Genomic DNA, 15858 nt, shown 5'->3' with positions numbered 1-15858 from the left:
TCCCCAGGGAAGCAGAAAACAAGATTGTTCCCTCCTCCCTGTGGCTTCCTCTCACATATTTACACATGGCTATCATATCTCCTCTCAGCCTTCTCTTTTTCAGGCTAAACATGCCCAGCTCTTTATGCCGTTCCTCATAGGACTTGTTCTCCAGACCCTTGATCATTTTAGTCGCCCTCCTCTGGACACATTCCAGATGAGGGCTTCTGTTCTGAGCTGCTCCACTTTTGCTTTCTTTTTTATATTTAGTAACTGTACACAAAGGTTTCCAGAGAGGTTCACAAAATATGTAAAATAAAAGTGATACTGTCAAAATAAAAATCTTAAGGTAACAATAAAACTATCACACAAAGAGAGGAGTGGAGGAAGTAAAGTTGATGACAGTTTTAAAGGGCTTGAAAAATAGGGCAAGTTTTTCACTTGCATTGAAACAGAATTTGCACCAAGTTATCCTCTTGCAGGAAGCTTTCCTAACTATATATGCAGCCTACAGGCATGTATTATCCAGTTCCCATTGTCAGTGACATTACTTTAGAGAGTGGTAGCATTTGGAAGACAGCTCAAAGACAGAAGTATGCAAATGGTTGAACAATATCTCAGTTCATTTGACACGGCAGTTGCTGGTGAGACTGTTTGTCCATCACTGGACCCCACTCAATTCGACAACTATCGGCCAGTTTCCAATCTCCCTTTTTGGGCAAAGTCCTGGAACGTGTTGGCTTCACAACTCCAGGTATTCTTGGAAGACATGGATTATCTGGATTCGGCACAGTCTGGCTTTAGGTCGGGACATGGAACTGAAACAGTCTTGGTCACCTTAGTGGATGATCTACGCCGGGAGCTAGACAGAGGGAGTGTGTCCCTGTTAGTTCTGCTGGACCTCACAGCGGCCTTCGATACCATCGACCACAGTATCTTTCTGAGACGCCTCGCGGGAATGGGCCTTGGAGGTACTGTTTTGCAGTGGCTCCAGTCCTTCCTAGAGAGTCGTTCTCAGAAGGTGTTATTGGGGGACACCTGTTCTACCCCACAACCATTGTCTTGTGGGGTTCCACAGGGTTCAATATTGTCTCCCATGTTGTTTAGCATCTACATGAAGCCGCTGGGGGAGATCATCCAGAGCTTCGGGATACGATGTCATTTGTACGCGGATGATGTCCAACTCTGTCACTCCTTTCCACCTGCTACTAAGGAGGCTGTTCAGGTCCTGAACTGGTGTTTGGCCGCTGTAACGGTCTGGATGAGGGCGAACAAATTGAAATTGAATCCAGACAAGACAGAGGTACTCCTGGTCAGTCGCAAGGTCGAACAGGGCATAGGGTTACAGCCTGTGTTGGACGGGGTTACACTCCCCCTGAAGACGCAGGTTCGCAGCTTGGGTGTGATCTTGGAGTCATCGCTGAGCCTGGAACCTCAGGGTTCAGCGGTGACCAGGGGAGCATTTGCACAGTTAAAACTTGTGCGCCAGCTGTGCCCGTACCTTGGGAAGTGTGACTTGGCCATGGTAGTCAACGCTCTGGTTACATCCCGTATAGATTACTGCAATGCTCTCTACGTGGGGTTGCCTTTGAAGACTGCTCGGAAGCTTCAAATGGTCCAACGCTTGGCAGCCAGGTTACTAACAGGAGCGGCACTCAGGGAGCATACAACTCCTCTGTTGCGCCAGCTCCACTGGCTGCCAGTTTGCTACCGGGCACAATTCAAAGTGCTGGCATTAGCCTATAAAGCCCTAAACAGTTCTGGCCCTATTTACCTCTCCCAACGCATCTCCTCCTATGAACCAACTAGAACATTAAGATCATCTGGGGAGGCCCTGCTCTCTGTCCCGCCTGCATCACAGGCACGCCTGGCGCGAACGAGAGACAGGGCCTTCTTAGTGGTGGCCCCTTGGCTGTGGAATGCTCTTCCTATAGATATCAGATCGACCCCATCCCTATTGGCATTTTGGAGGAAAGTGAAGACCTGGCTGTTCGAACAAGCATTCGATTAAGCGGTGCAATGAATATAGGTACACGGATTAACGAATGATGAGATTGGATTCTGATTTTACTGATGAGATGCTAATGATTGTTATATTGATGTTTAATTGTTGATGATGTTATTGTTTTAACTGTCCCATAATCATTTTATGATGTTTTGCATTGAATTTTGCTGTTGTTAATCGCTTTGAGTCACCTGAGGGCTGAGAAAAGCGGTACATAAATGAAGTAAGTAAATAAATAAATAAATAAATTTGTTCGTTGGCTGTGCTGACCAGGACTGATGGGGCTTTGCTGCAGTTACATTTATCTGGAATCCTCTAGTTACACAATTCATGTAATACCATCAGTTTCAGTAAAATAAGTCATGTAAAAAAACCTTAACATTCCTTGTTATCTCTCCTAGTTCTGTGTTCAGGAATTCCTCGGCTTTGTTATTGCTCAGGGTAGGTACAACAGTATCGTGAAAGTTTTTCTTCCCCTTCTGAACTGAATAATTCTGAATTCTGTGCAAGTTTCAGTTTAATTACCCACATATGATGTGAAAGGCTCAATTTAATCGTTTAACCCGCTCTTCCTTTGTAAATTTTCTTCAGATACATTTTTTTCTGCATTGTTGTGGAGCTTGATCTCATTGGTTCAAGAAATACAGTCAGACTTCTGTTCATTCAGACTCTTGATTTCATTTTTGAAATGCATTAATTTGTTTACTGATTAAAATTTTATGGAATGATTATTGTAGCATTAACAACAATAACATTAAACACTAAATATTGATTTATGTATTAGAGCCAATTTAGCAAGCAACTTGTGAGCATGCAAGTAATTTGTACATCCATTTTAACTGTCAGAATATTGTCTCTTCCCATGTACTGTATCCCCTTATGTTTGGGGGGATACGTTCTTGAATCATAGAATCATAGAGTTGGAAGAGCCCTCGTGGGCCATCCAGTCCAATTCCCTGCCAAGAAGCAGGAAAATCACATTCAAAGCACTGAATTATATGAGTCCATACTGCCATATAATCCAGTTCAAAACAGATGATCTGGATTTTATATGGCATGGTAGAAGGGAACCTATAGAATCATAAAGTTGGAATAGACCTCATGGGCCATCCAGTCCAACCCCCTGCCAAGAAGCAGGAACATTGCATTCAAAGCACCCCTGCCAGATGGCCATCCAGTCTCTGTTTAAAAGCTTCCAAAGAAGGAGCCTGTACCACACTCCAGGGCAGAGAGTTCCACTGCTGAACAGCCCTCATGATCAGGAAGTTCTTCCTAATGTTCAGATGGAATCTCCTTTCTTGTAGTTTGAAGCCATTGTTCCGTGTACTAGTCTTCAGGGCAGCAGAAAACACGCTCCCTCCCTCCTCCCTATGACTTCCTCTCACGTATTTATACATGGCTATCATGGCTCCTCGCAGCCTTATCCAGGCTCTTTAAGCCGCTCTTCATAGGGAACTTACAGTGTAAACAGGAAACTGTGGATACTAGCAAACCCATTTGAAATTAATGATACCAGCCAGAAGTGGCAATCGAGTCATGTTGGAGATAGATATTCTCTCTTGGTATTTGATAGGTCCTCCAATGCAACTTATGATAGCTTTTGGCAGAAGCACACCAAAAAATCACCTGGAGGATCTAGAAAATATTGTCAGGTATTTTTATGTTGACCCAGGTCCCTTTTCTTCTTTGTCCGCTATCTTGCCGGAAGTTTTTTTAGCAGCATCAGCATTAGGAGAATGGCAAAGAAGGGCTTAAGAAACACAGACCTCCAATGCTGAGTTGCAGCAGCATGTTCTGCAGTTAACAATGCAATAAAGCTTCATTTGGGAAAGAATGTGGTTCTTCTCTAGATTCTACTGTAGCTGCATCCAGCATCCCTGACTAAACATTAGTGAATGGCAAAAGAGGAGAGCAAATTAAGAAAATTTAGGTTATAAATCTTGCTATCAAAATGCAAATTATTAAAAAAGTGGAGGCTAGTGAAAGGGGAAAAAAGATGTCGCTGGAAGCATTTTGGAAGAAGCCTTCAGGTAGTCTCTAGAAGTTTCAACAGAAAGGAAGAAACCATGAATATGAACAAAATCTGGCTACCGGTATTAAAAAAAACTCTAAAATTACAATAGCAAAACAACAGAGAGGAAACAATCAGGGAAATCTAATCACCTCTCAACAAAAGATTGCCCCAGGTACTAACAAGTCACACCAAACAACTGCCAGGCCATCAAATGCTAATCAAGGTGGTCAGTTGAAACATTCACACCTAGCTCCAACGGACAAGAGTCCTTTGTCCCACCCTGGTCATTCCACAGATATATAAACCCATTTTCCTACTTCCAACAGACCTCTCTACCTCTGAGGATGCTTGCCATAGATGCAGGCGAAACGTCAGGAGAGAATGCCTCTAGAACGTGGCCATATAGCCCAAAAAAACCTACAACTCAGTCTCTAGAAGATTCAGAATATTTTTTTACTTATAGAAGACTTTCCTGATTTCATTGTTTCCATTCACATATAGATAATGTAAGTTTTGAAGGAAAACTTTGCTGAAACATGTAAAGCCAATCTTTTTTGTGGGTTAGGAATCTATCCTGGTACTTTTCATGTTATTTTTGTCTCTGGTACCAAATTCCCTTTTAAAGTAGTCATATCCAGGAACATATTCCACTTTGTTTATAGAGGTATACTGTAGTGTGTTGTCATAACTATGAACTGGCTAATACCTAGAATGAATCTACTTTTCTAGGACAGATATGTTCAGATAGGTAAGCTGTACCAGAACCGTTTAGGGCTTTATAGGCAAAGCCAGCACTTTGTATTGTGCCTGGTAGCAGACTAGCAGCCAGTGGAGCTGGCGCAGCAGAGGAGTTGTGTGTTCCCTGTGCGCCACTCCCATTAGCAACATGGGATTATAATGAATATTTACATTATAAAATGAATATGAAAGGCTTAGAAACTTTGAAAATATTATTTTGGGAACATGGCATGTTGTTCCCTCAGCTGATGGATTGAAGTTCTCATCATCCCTTACCATACCGTAATGCACTCTACGTGGGGCTACCCTTGAAAATGGCCCGGAAATTCCAACTGGTTCAACGAGCGGCGGCCAAGTTGCTAACGAGCTCCTTACAGGGAGCAGTCAACCCTCCTGTTTAAGGAGCTCCATTGGCTGCCGTTCATTTACCGGACCCAATTCAAGGTGCAGGTGCTTACCTACAAAGCCCTAAACGGTTTGGGACCTGCCTACCTGCGTGACCTTATATCTGTATACGAACCCACACGATCCCTTCGATCATCCAGAGAGGCCCTGCTCTCGATCCCACCAGCATCGCAGGCGCGATTGGTGGGGACGAGAGAGAGGGCCTTTTCGGTGGTGGCCCCTCAACTCTGGAACTCACTCCCTAAAGACATCAGACAGGCCCCAACTCTGGCAGTCTTCAGGAGGAGCTTGAAGACGTGGCTGTTCCAGTGTGCCTTCCTGGAATAATGATCCCATAGCACTTTGTCCTCCAAAGCCCTTTACATTTCTTTAGGTCTACTCATATGCCCTTCCACAAACACCAGTATCACCTTTCGTCCATGTCCCAGCATTATTTCCAATTTTAACTCTACATTCAGCCTTCCCACTGTTTTTAATTATGTATTGTTTTATTGATAATGTTGTGTATTTTATTGTCTATGTTTTTAAATTGCTTGTATTGTTGTGTTTGGGCTCGGCCTCATGTAAGCCGCATCGAGTCCCTCGGTGGTAGCGGGGTACAAAAAGTATTATTATTATTATTATTATTATTATTATTATTATCTCTACTGTGTTAGGACTGCTGTGAGTTCCAGCCCAACACTTGAATGGCTACATGTTCCTCACTCCTCCAGTGTAAAAATTGTGGGCTTGTAGGTTCATAATGGTAAAACATATTTTTAAACAGGTATTACTTTATATAATCAACTGCAGAAACAATATCAGAGAAGGTCATGTTTTTAAGAAATATATTTATGTTCTCTATTTTTATTTTTATAGGATTTGGTGTTCCACAGATCAAAGCGGTTATGAGTTTGATTTCAGGGATACCGATGGGCCCACCACGGCTTCCACTCTCAAGTGCCTCAGAGGAGTTTGTTCTTAAAGTGAAAGCCAAACTAGAAAGCCTAAAGAACTGTCTCTACACTTTGCATTAAGCCGCTACATCCCAGCAGGGTCCTATTTGACTTGGTGGTCTGTTACCTTTTGAAATGGAATACTTGCAATAAGTCTGGGATGACTAGCTTCTTATTGGGAATTATAAAACAATGTTCTGTAACAATTTCTATGTGGAAATCAGGAAGAAACCAACTTAATTTTGAAAATCTGAGAAAACTGGACCAAATGAAGAATTTCTCCTTCCGTGTGATATTCTTGATCCTTTCACACAAAGCAAGATGAAGATCACAATAACTGGATTTGTTCGCTCTTCCTTTTTTCATAATTATAGAAAACTCTGTCAGAGTATTGACGTTTGCAAGCGGAAGGATTGCTAGATCAGCAGACACTGTGTTTCAGAAATCAGGACTCTGCAAGCTTTTAGTTACAACAGAAAACTAAGTTTACTAAGTACATCTACACACGTCTATTCACAGCAGGCATCAGACAGGAACGACAAAGCACAACACAACTGTTTCTGAACATCTGCTTATCTCACTTCTGGCTGAGACCAGATCCTCCCATTTCTTCCCAGCCATTTCTGTGAAGGTTACATTTTCTCTGCCTCTCACAGTATTTCTAATACACAATTGAGCAAAATAGAATCCATCTTGAAATACATCTTAATCCATCTTGAATTACATAGAAACACATTGAAAAACACACATACATATCTCAATAATCCTGACAAACTCAAGGTCTAGCTTCTAGTATTGTTTCAATTATACAAGTTCTCGAAATTTGCAAAGTGAAGCAGCCAACATCCCACAGGACCAAGCGTTGTTGTTCTCCGTGACTGCCAGCAGATCCTACATATTTTTATATAGGAAAATATAAACTTCATGGCACACTCCAGAACCAGTATGTTTCTAATGAAGAGGGAATCTTCAACATGAAATTTCTTCTCAACCTTTCGTTCTATGCATGCATAGACAAAATGTAACATTTTCTAAAGGAAATTTAGTTCATTGTTAACTTAGATTTTTAGCCTTTTGGAAATAAAGATTTTAATGCCTATTTCTACTATAGATAGTGTATCATAGTTTTTTCCTTAGCTTGACAACCCTCCACATGTGTGAGACTACAGTAGGAAGCAGAGGTTGGTTTCTTGGGCATCAAGCAAAGGGCTAGATGACATTAAGAGACATGGCCATACAGTTCCCAGCTGAGGAAACCTGTGCACAACAAACCCACCTAATACCTTCCCTTGTTAAAGAAAGCATGGTGGATGAAGCCCTATAGAAGCCACATGGGCCTTATCATCAAAGTGCCAGATGATTGTCCCAATAGCCATCACATGGCTCTTTTGAGTTGTTATAGGTTTTTTTCAGGCTATATGGCCATGTTTTAGAGGCATTCATAGAATCAAAGAGTTGGAAGAGACCTCATGGGCCATCCAGTCCAACCCCCTGCCAAGAAGCTGGAATATTGTATTCAAATCACCCCTGACAGATGGCCATCCAGCCTCTGTTTAAAAGCTTCCAAAGAAGGAGCCTCCACTACACTCCAGGGAAGAGAGTTCCACTGCTGAACAGCTCTCACAGTCAGGAAGTTCTTAATGTTCAGATGGAATCTCCTTTCTTGTAGTTTGAAGCCATTGTTCCTTGTCCTAATCTCCATGGAAGCAGTAAACAAGCTTGCTCCCCCCTCCCTGTGGTTTCCTCTCACATATTTATACATGGCTATCATATCTCCTCTCAGCCTTCTCTTCTTCAGGCTAAAATTGCCCAGCTCCTTAAGCCACTCCTCATAGGGCTTGTTCTCCAGACCCTTTATCATTTTAGTCGCCCTCCTCGGGACACATTCCAGCCTGTCAATATCTCTCTTCAATTGTGGTGCCCAGAATTGGACACAATATTCCAGGTGTGGTCTAACCAAAGCGGAATAGAGGGGTAGCATTACTTCCCTAGATCTAGATACGATGCTCCTATTGATGCAGGCCAAAATCCCATTGGCTTTTTTTGCCGCCACATGTTTAACTTGTTGTCCACAAGGACTCCAACATCTTTTTCACACATACTGCTCTATTCTCTCCTGATGTTTCACCTGCATCTATGGCAAACATCCTCAGAGGTAGTGAGGTCTGTTGGAACTAGGATAATGGGTTTATATATCTCTGGCATGACCAAGGTGGGACAAAGAACTCTTGTCTGCTGGAGCTAGGTGTGAATGTTTCAACTGACCACTTTGATTAGCATTTGGTGGCCTGGCAATTGTTTGGTGTGGCTTGTTGGTGCCTGGGGCAATCTCTGTGTAGTCTGACATGGTGGTTGTTGGAGTGGTCCAGCATTTCTGTGTTCTCAAATAATATGCTGTGTTCAGGTTGGTTCATCAGGTCAGACTACACAGAGAAGCCATGGAAATCCATAAGCATGTGGACAATTTCAACAGAAAGGAGGAAACCATGAAAATGAACAAAATCTGGCTACTAGTATTAAAAAAAACACTAAAATTACAACAGCAAAACAACAGAGAGGAAACAATCAGAGACAGTTAATCACCTCTCAACAAAAAATGTGCACAATTTTTTCTACTCTTGCTATTCTTTCGTGGGAATTTCTATGTCTTTTTGAAACTATAAAGAACAGCAAATATCCACTTTGCTTTTTGATTAAATGTTTTGTACATGTACTCTCCACTATTGAATGTTGTTTTTTGGTTTCTATTGAATAAGTACATTCTCTTCCATTGATACAAGGTGTTAAGTAATTTCCAATGACTTGTCTTGGAACCTGGCATTCAGTGCTGTTTTTCTCCTCTTTACTTCCAGCAGAAAAGGCCATACCGTTGCCCCTTTTGCAAGGAGAACAGCTGTATAGAAGTGCTGAGTTCTTACATAGTGAGGTTTAAGATCCAGAAGGCAATTTGCCCATTTTTTCCTCTCCCACTTGAATTCAACTAGAACAAAATCTAGCATGTCTGCCAACTCAGACAATTAAAACTACTGACCGTTACGAATGTATTTGAATAGGCCATAGTTATTTCTGGCAAATTTCTTCCGGCACTAATCTGATATGAAAATGGGAAGTTGTGTATGAATGGTGGCTCTAGCTTGCCAAGTACATCTTGACCGTTACATTTTCATGAGCACATTAACTTGTCTATACAATCCGGATCGAAACTCCTTTTAATTCCAAGCATTTGGTTCCTATCTTGAAAGAAAAACACAAGTAGTAAAAGCTGTTTTGCAATTAACATCACATAGTCTAACTAGGATGGAATAGTCCCCAGCCATGGCTTAATACATGCCATTGCTCAGGCTTCAATTGTGCTGTTTATATCACGGCTCAAGTCCTGGAAAATGCAATTCTCATAGAAATAGCATTGGAAATCCATAGAATATCTCTTCCCTCCTTTCCACTGAATAAACACAGCATATTCTGACCCATTTAATATTAAGATGGAAGGCCCACTTTAGTAGTAAGCACATGTATGCAGTTAGACCTTAAGAGGGATTGGGGTGCAGTTGGCAGATGGAGCAAGCAACCGGATAGGTGGCGGAAAGCAAGGAGCAAGCAGGTAGGCAAAGTAAAGAGTAGTGGGGAAAGCGGCTATTGCTTGTGCTACAGCAGGCTTACTTACTTAGGCGATCCCTCATTGTCCAAGTAGGATAGTCTTCCAAGATCAGTGTACTGGTGGTGGGTCTGCAGGTCACTGTGGAGCCCTATTCTTGACCTGTATGTTCTCCCGCAGTGAGGGCATTAGTTTCCAGGTGGAAGGCGGTCCCGGTCGAAGTTGGCTTGACGCGCCTTCCTCTTGGCATGTTTCTTTCACCCTCCATTCGTGTCTCTTCAAATTCTACAGCACTGCTAGTCACAGCTGACCTCCAGCTGGAGTGCTCAAGGGCCAGGGCTTCCCAGTTCTCGGTGTCTATGCCAGAGTTTTTAAGGTTGGCTTTGAGCCCATCTTTAAATCTCTTTTCCTGTCCACCAACAATCTGTTTTCCATTCTTGAGTTCGGAGTAGAGCAACTGCTTAGGGGGACAGTGGTCCAGCATCCGGACAATGTAACCGGCCCAGTGGAATTGATGGCAGAGGACTATTGCTTCAGTGCTGGTGGTCTTTGCTTCTTCTAGCATGCTGACATTTGTCCGCTTGTCTTCCCAAGAGATTTGAAGGATTTTTCAGGGGCAACGCTGATGGAATCATTCTAGGAGTTGCATGTGATGTCTGTAGATAATCCACGTCCCGGAGGCGTATAACAGAGTTGGGAGGACAATAGCTTTATAGACAAGCACCTTGGTATCCCTACGGATGTCCTGGTCCTCAAACACTCTGCTTTATTTGGAAAAAAGCTGCACTAGCAGAACTCAGGCGGTGTTGTATTTCAGTGTCAATGTTGACGTTTGTGGAGAGGTGGCTGCCAAGGTAGCGGAAATGATCAACATTTTCTAATGTTATAATATAATAATAATAATAATAATAATAATAACTTTATTTTTATACCCCGCCAACCATCTCCCCTAGGGGACTCGGTGTGGCTTACAAGGGACACCCCCAAGATTACAATTAAAACACACATGTAAAACACTTTAACCAATTAAAACATCAGATAAAACAACAACACAATTGAAAGCAATATAATGTTACACCATTAAGCTGTATTTCTGGCATTGGAGAGGGATTGGCTGGTGACTGCTGGAAGAGCACTTTGGTTTTCTCGATGTTCAATGACAAGACGAGCTTCTTGTATGCTTCTGCGTAGGTGTTAGAGTGGCTTGTAGGTCTTCTTCTGAATGTGCACAGATGATGTTGTCATCAGTATATTGAAGTTCTATAGCAGATGTTGTTGTAACCTTGGTTTTAGCTTTCAGTCTGCTGAGGTTAAATAGCTTACCATCTCTGAGGATGCTTGCCATAGATGCAGGCGAAACGTCAGGAGAAAATGCCTCTAGAACATGGCCATATAGCCCGAAAAAACCCACAAGAACCTGTAGCTTACCATCTGTCCGATAGATGATTTCTACTCAGGTGGGAAGCTTTCCGTCAACAAGAAGAAGTATTATAGCATTGAAAATGGAAAATAAGGTTGGGGCAATAACACATCCCTGTTTGACACCTGATTCTACCTTAAATGGGTCACTTTGGGAGCCATTGCTATCCAAGACTGTTGCCATCATGTCATCATGGAGGAGGCTTCTCTCATGTTATCATCATCATCATTTAATTACTTATTAATCGCCCTCCATCCAAGAATGCTCTGGGCGATTTACAGCTAAATTGTAAAAGATAAAATACATACAAAAATTAAAAATTAACAGGGATCGAATGCTCTAGTAAAAAGCCAGGTCTTAAGTGCTTGAGTAAAAGGCCCTAAGTCATACATGGCTCTCATGTAGGGCGGCAAGGATGTATGTCCCAGCATGGGGAGCTGGAGCTGACAGAGGGAGCTCATCCACCTCTCCCCGGATTCGAACCTGCGACCTGCTGGCACAGGGGTTTAATCCACTGAGCCAAAAACATCAAATCATCTGGGCGTCCCCTGGGCAACGTCCTTGCAGACGGCCAATTCTCTCAAACCAGAATCGACTTGCAGTTTCTCAAGTCGCTCCTGACACGGAAAAAAAAAACCATGGAGGAGCCACAGGATGTTCACAAATTTGTTAGGGCACCGGATTTTTTGGAGGATGGTCGAGATAGCACTGCAATTCACTGTGTCGAATGCCTTTGCCTACATTTTTTCCTTCCAATCCTCATTGGAAAGTTACTCAAAGTATGGTATCTAATCTATATAAATAAAAATGTAATGTTCGTTTGTGGGATTAACAGTACTCAAAAACCACTGGACGAATCGACACCAACTTTGGACACAAGACACCGAACAATCCAATGTATGTCCTTCACTAAAAAAAATTGATTTTGTCATTTGGGAGTTGTAGTTGCTGGGATTTATAGTTCGCCTACAATCAAAGAGCATTCTGAACTCCACCAACTCTGGAATTGAACCAAACTTAGCACACAGTTCTCCCATGACCAACAGAAGGGTTTGGTGGGCAGTGTCCTTTGGTTTTGGAGTTGTAGTTCACCTACATCCAGAGATCACTGTGGACTCAAACAATGATGGATCAGGACCAAACTCTACACGAATACTCAATATGCCCAAATGTGAACACTGGTGGAGTTTGGGGAAAATAGAATCTTTTTTTTTTTTAAGATGTTTTTTTTTATTTTTTTTAAGGTTTTTTTTTAATTTTGTTATTACTATTGTATAATACATAGAAACATTCCATCTTTGAAAATAACATTCAAAATTACTATTGTATAATACATAGAAACATTCCATCTTTGAAAATAACATTCATAATACCAGTTTTTTCCCCAATCCCGCCACCAGCACACCCCCCCCCCCCCCGGAACAAATAGATACTTTAGCTGTGTTTATTACAATTGTTCAATCATGAGAATAGTTTTGTTCAACACCGTATATTTATCTTTCCCCTTTATTCTATATATGAGACCCTTCCATTTTGCTTTCCATGTCTTTTTGCTTTGACCCGTCATATAGTAACTTTTCCTTTCGCTAATATCATCTTGAAGAAGGTAATCTGCTAAATATTTGTACCAGGTTTTTGTATCCCATTTCTTGTGGTCTTTCCAGCCCAGGGCCACTGAGGCTTTAATTCCCTCTATCATATGTTTTATTATTTCCTCACTTTCCTTATATTCCTCTTTATTTTCGAATTTCTGAGTGAAAAATTGGGCCTTATTCCATTCTATCTTGATCCCTAATAGCTCCTCCATTTCTTTCCTGATTATTTCTTGGAACTTTTGGATTTTTTCACATTCCCACCACATGTGGGCATATGTTCCTATTTTACCACAGTTGTGCCAACATAATTTTGGGCATGTTTTTGTGATATGCGCCAGTTGCACAGGAGTTCTGTACCATTTTGTCAATATTTTTCGTTGCATTTCTTTAATCTTTAGGTGTTTTATTTTATTGATTGAATTAATCCAATTGTCTATTTCTCTCTCACTGCAATTTAATTCCTCCTTCCAGACTTCCATTAGGGTAGATTTTGTGTTGTATTGTATTTCGGTGATTGTGTTATATATAAATCCCATGATTCCTTTCTCCCTCTCTACTTTCCATTTTATTATTTTGTCGAGATTTGTTTCTGAGGTTTCCTTATTCTTCAATTCTATTAGCTTTTTAGACAGCCCTCCCCATTGTAACCAATTTCCATGCCCGCATTTATCTTTTATTTCCTCCCATTGAATTACAGTCCCGTCTGGTTTTAGTAAGTCCTCAATCTTTGTTATTCCGTTTTGTTCCAGTTTCTTTAGCATGTTGCGATATAGCTGGGGTTTTCTGTTGTCTAAGGAACCTATTGGGAGCTTGTCTATTTTATTTACTGGGAGTTTATTTTGCCATTTTGGGAAAATAGAATCTTGACATTTGGGAGTTGTAGTTGTTGTAGCTCACCTACAATCACAGAGCGTTCTGAACCCCCCAATGATACAATTGGACCAAACCTCCCACACAGAACACCCATGTGGGCCACAGCAACGTGTGGCAGAAGATGGCTAGTAAACTCTAAAAATATACAGAACTGTTAAGTGTTATGGCACTAGGTTCTTGTGGGTTTTTTCGGGCTATAGGGCCATGTTCCAGAGGCACTTCTCCTGACGTTTCGCCTGCATCTATGGCAAGCATCCTCAGAGGTAGTGAGGTCTGTTGGAAATAGGAAAGTGGGTTAATATATCTGTGGAATGGCTGGGGTGGGGCAAGGAGCTCTTCCCTGCTGGAGCTAGGTGTGAATGTTTCAACTGACCACCTTCATTAGCATTTGAAGGCCTGGCTGAGCCTGGAAAAATCTTTTGTTGAGAGGTGTTAAGATGTGCCTGATTGTTTACTCTCTGTTGTTTTGCTGTTGTAATTTTTGAGTTTTTTAATACTGGTAGCCAGATTTTGTTCATTTTCATGGTTTCTTCCTTGCTGTTGAAATTGTCCACATGCTTGTGGATTTCAATGGCTTCTCTGTGTACCCTGACATGGTGGTTGTGAGAGTGGTCCAGCATTTCTGTGTTCTGTGTTCTCAAATAAAATGCTGTGTCCAGGTTGGATACTGTTGGTTCATCAGGTGCTCTGCTATGGCTGATTTCTCTGGTTGAAGTAGTCTGCAGTGCCTTTGCTGGGATTTATAGTTCACCTACAGTTAAAGAGCATTCTGAACACCATCAGCTATGGAATTGAGCCAAACTTGGCACACAGTTCTCCCATGACGAACAGAAGGGTTTAGTGGGCAGTGTCCTTTGGTTTTGGAGTTGTAGTTCACCTACATCCAGAGATCATTGTGGACTCAAACAATGATTGATCAGGACCAAACTCTACACGAATACTCAATATGCCCAAATGTGAACACTGGTGGAGTTTGGGGGAAATAGAATGTTGAGATTTGGGAGTTGTAGTTGTTGGGATTTATAGTTCACCTACAATCAAAGAGCATTCTGAACTCCACCAACTATGGAATTGAACCAAACTTGGCACACAGTTCTCCCATGACCAACAGAAGGGTTTGGTGGGCAGTGTCCTTTGGTTTTGGAGTTGTAGTTCACTTACATCCAGAGATCACTGTGGACTCAAACAATGGTGGATCAGGACCAAACTCTACACGAATACTCAATATTCCCAAATGTGAACACTGGTGGAGTTTGGGGAAAATAGAATCTTGACATTTGGGAGTTGTAGTTGCTGAGATTTATAGTTCATCTACAATCACAGAATATTCTGAACCCCACCAATGATAGAATTGGGCCAAACCTCCCACATAGAACCCCCATATGGGCCACAGCTACGCGTCGCAGGGGATGGCTAGTAAACACTAAAAATGTACAGAACTGTTAAGTGTTATGGCACTTTTCTGGCTATTGTTCGTGCTACAGGAGACTAACAGTAGGATGGCCACTGTGGAAACAAGACAGGACTTAACAGAGGCTGGATGGCCATCTGTCAGGCGTGATTTGAATGCAATATTTCTGCTTCTTGGCAGGGGGTTGGGCTGGATGGCCCATGAGGTCTCTTCCAACTCTTTGATTCTATGATTCTACATCTCTGAGTGGTTGTGCAGAAGAGACCAGTGTAGTTCCACCTCCGTCCACCCGGGGCGCGCTTTCCTCCCTGAGTGCAGACACGCCTTCCTAGGCGCAGTGAGGTGTACGCATGCGCGAAGCGGTTGCCGCCATCTTGCCACTCTGTGAGAGCTGGCGTCGGCAAGAAGAGAGCTGCTCGAGGTGGAAGGCTGCGGAGCTGGCTTGCGCTTGAAGCAAAGCTCTCCCCAGCAGGACTAGGTGGCGGGCGTGCCTCTGGTGTGTTGATATTTGGGGTGCAGAGCCTTAGCAGGAGGGAGGGAACGAGGGGCGCAGGGGAATGAAAAGGCCGGGGAGAATGTGCGCATGCGCCAGAGTGCGGCCCGCCTTAGCTAGTGCGCATGCGCGTGAAACTAGGGAGCCGGTAAAGGGACTATGGCAAAAACACGCAGGCGCAGAAGTTGAGGGAGGCTGGAGCTGTGCATGCTGGGTTTTTATACGCCGGCCTCAGGTTTCCTCAGAGGGTGGATTTCCCTAACTGTGACCCCTTCCACACAGCTGTAGAAAATCCATATTGAACTTGAATATATGGTCGTATGGACTAATAACCCTGTGCAAAGCCGACATTGTGGATTATTCTGGATTATATGGCTGTGTGGAAAGGCCCTGAG

At 42.5% G+C, this 15858-nt stretch overlaps 2 protein-coding genes across 5 annotated transcripts in view; both read left to right on the top strand.

Annotated features, from left to right (window-relative positions):
• The window catches only part of NPL (N-acetylneuraminate pyruvate lyase), a 45495-nt gene extending 36706 nt beyond the window's left edge, over positions 1 to 8789 (top strand). For 2 of the 3 annotated variants that reach the window (XM_060774482.2, XM_060774481.2), the window contains exons 11-12: positions 2386 to 2425; positions 6000 to 8789. In XM_060774482.2, the coding sequence (XP_060630465.2) occupies positions 2386 to 2425; positions 6000 to 6157 (198 nt within the window). In that variant the 3' untranslated portion in view covers positions 6158 to 8789. The remainder of the gene's footprint in view (positions 1 to 2385; positions 2426 to 5999) is intronic. The other variant, XM_060774483.2, reaches the window with a different exon arrangement.
• Positions 8790 to 15317: 6528 nt separating this feature from the next.
• The window catches only part of DHX9 (DExH-box helicase 9), a 52662-nt gene continuing 52121 nt past the window's right edge, over positions 15318 to 15858 (top strand). For both annotated transcript variants that reach the window (XM_067467619.1, XM_067467618.1), the window contains exon 1: positions 15318 to 15466. The gene's annotated coding sequence lies outside the window, so the exon portion shown is untranslated. The remainder of the gene's footprint in view (positions 15467 to 15858) is intronic.

Source organism: Anolis sagrei, chromosome 4 (assembly GCF_037176765.1).
Source record: "Anolis sagrei isolate rAnoSag1 chromosome 4, rAnoSag1.mat, whole genome shotgun sequence".
NCBI classification, from domain to species: Eukaryota; Metazoa; Chordata; class Lepidosauria; order Squamata; family Dactyloidae; genus Anolis; species Anolis sagrei.
The sequence above is the reverse complement of the archived record's forward strand: the minus strand, read 5'-3'. Positions and strand labels throughout refer to the sequence as shown.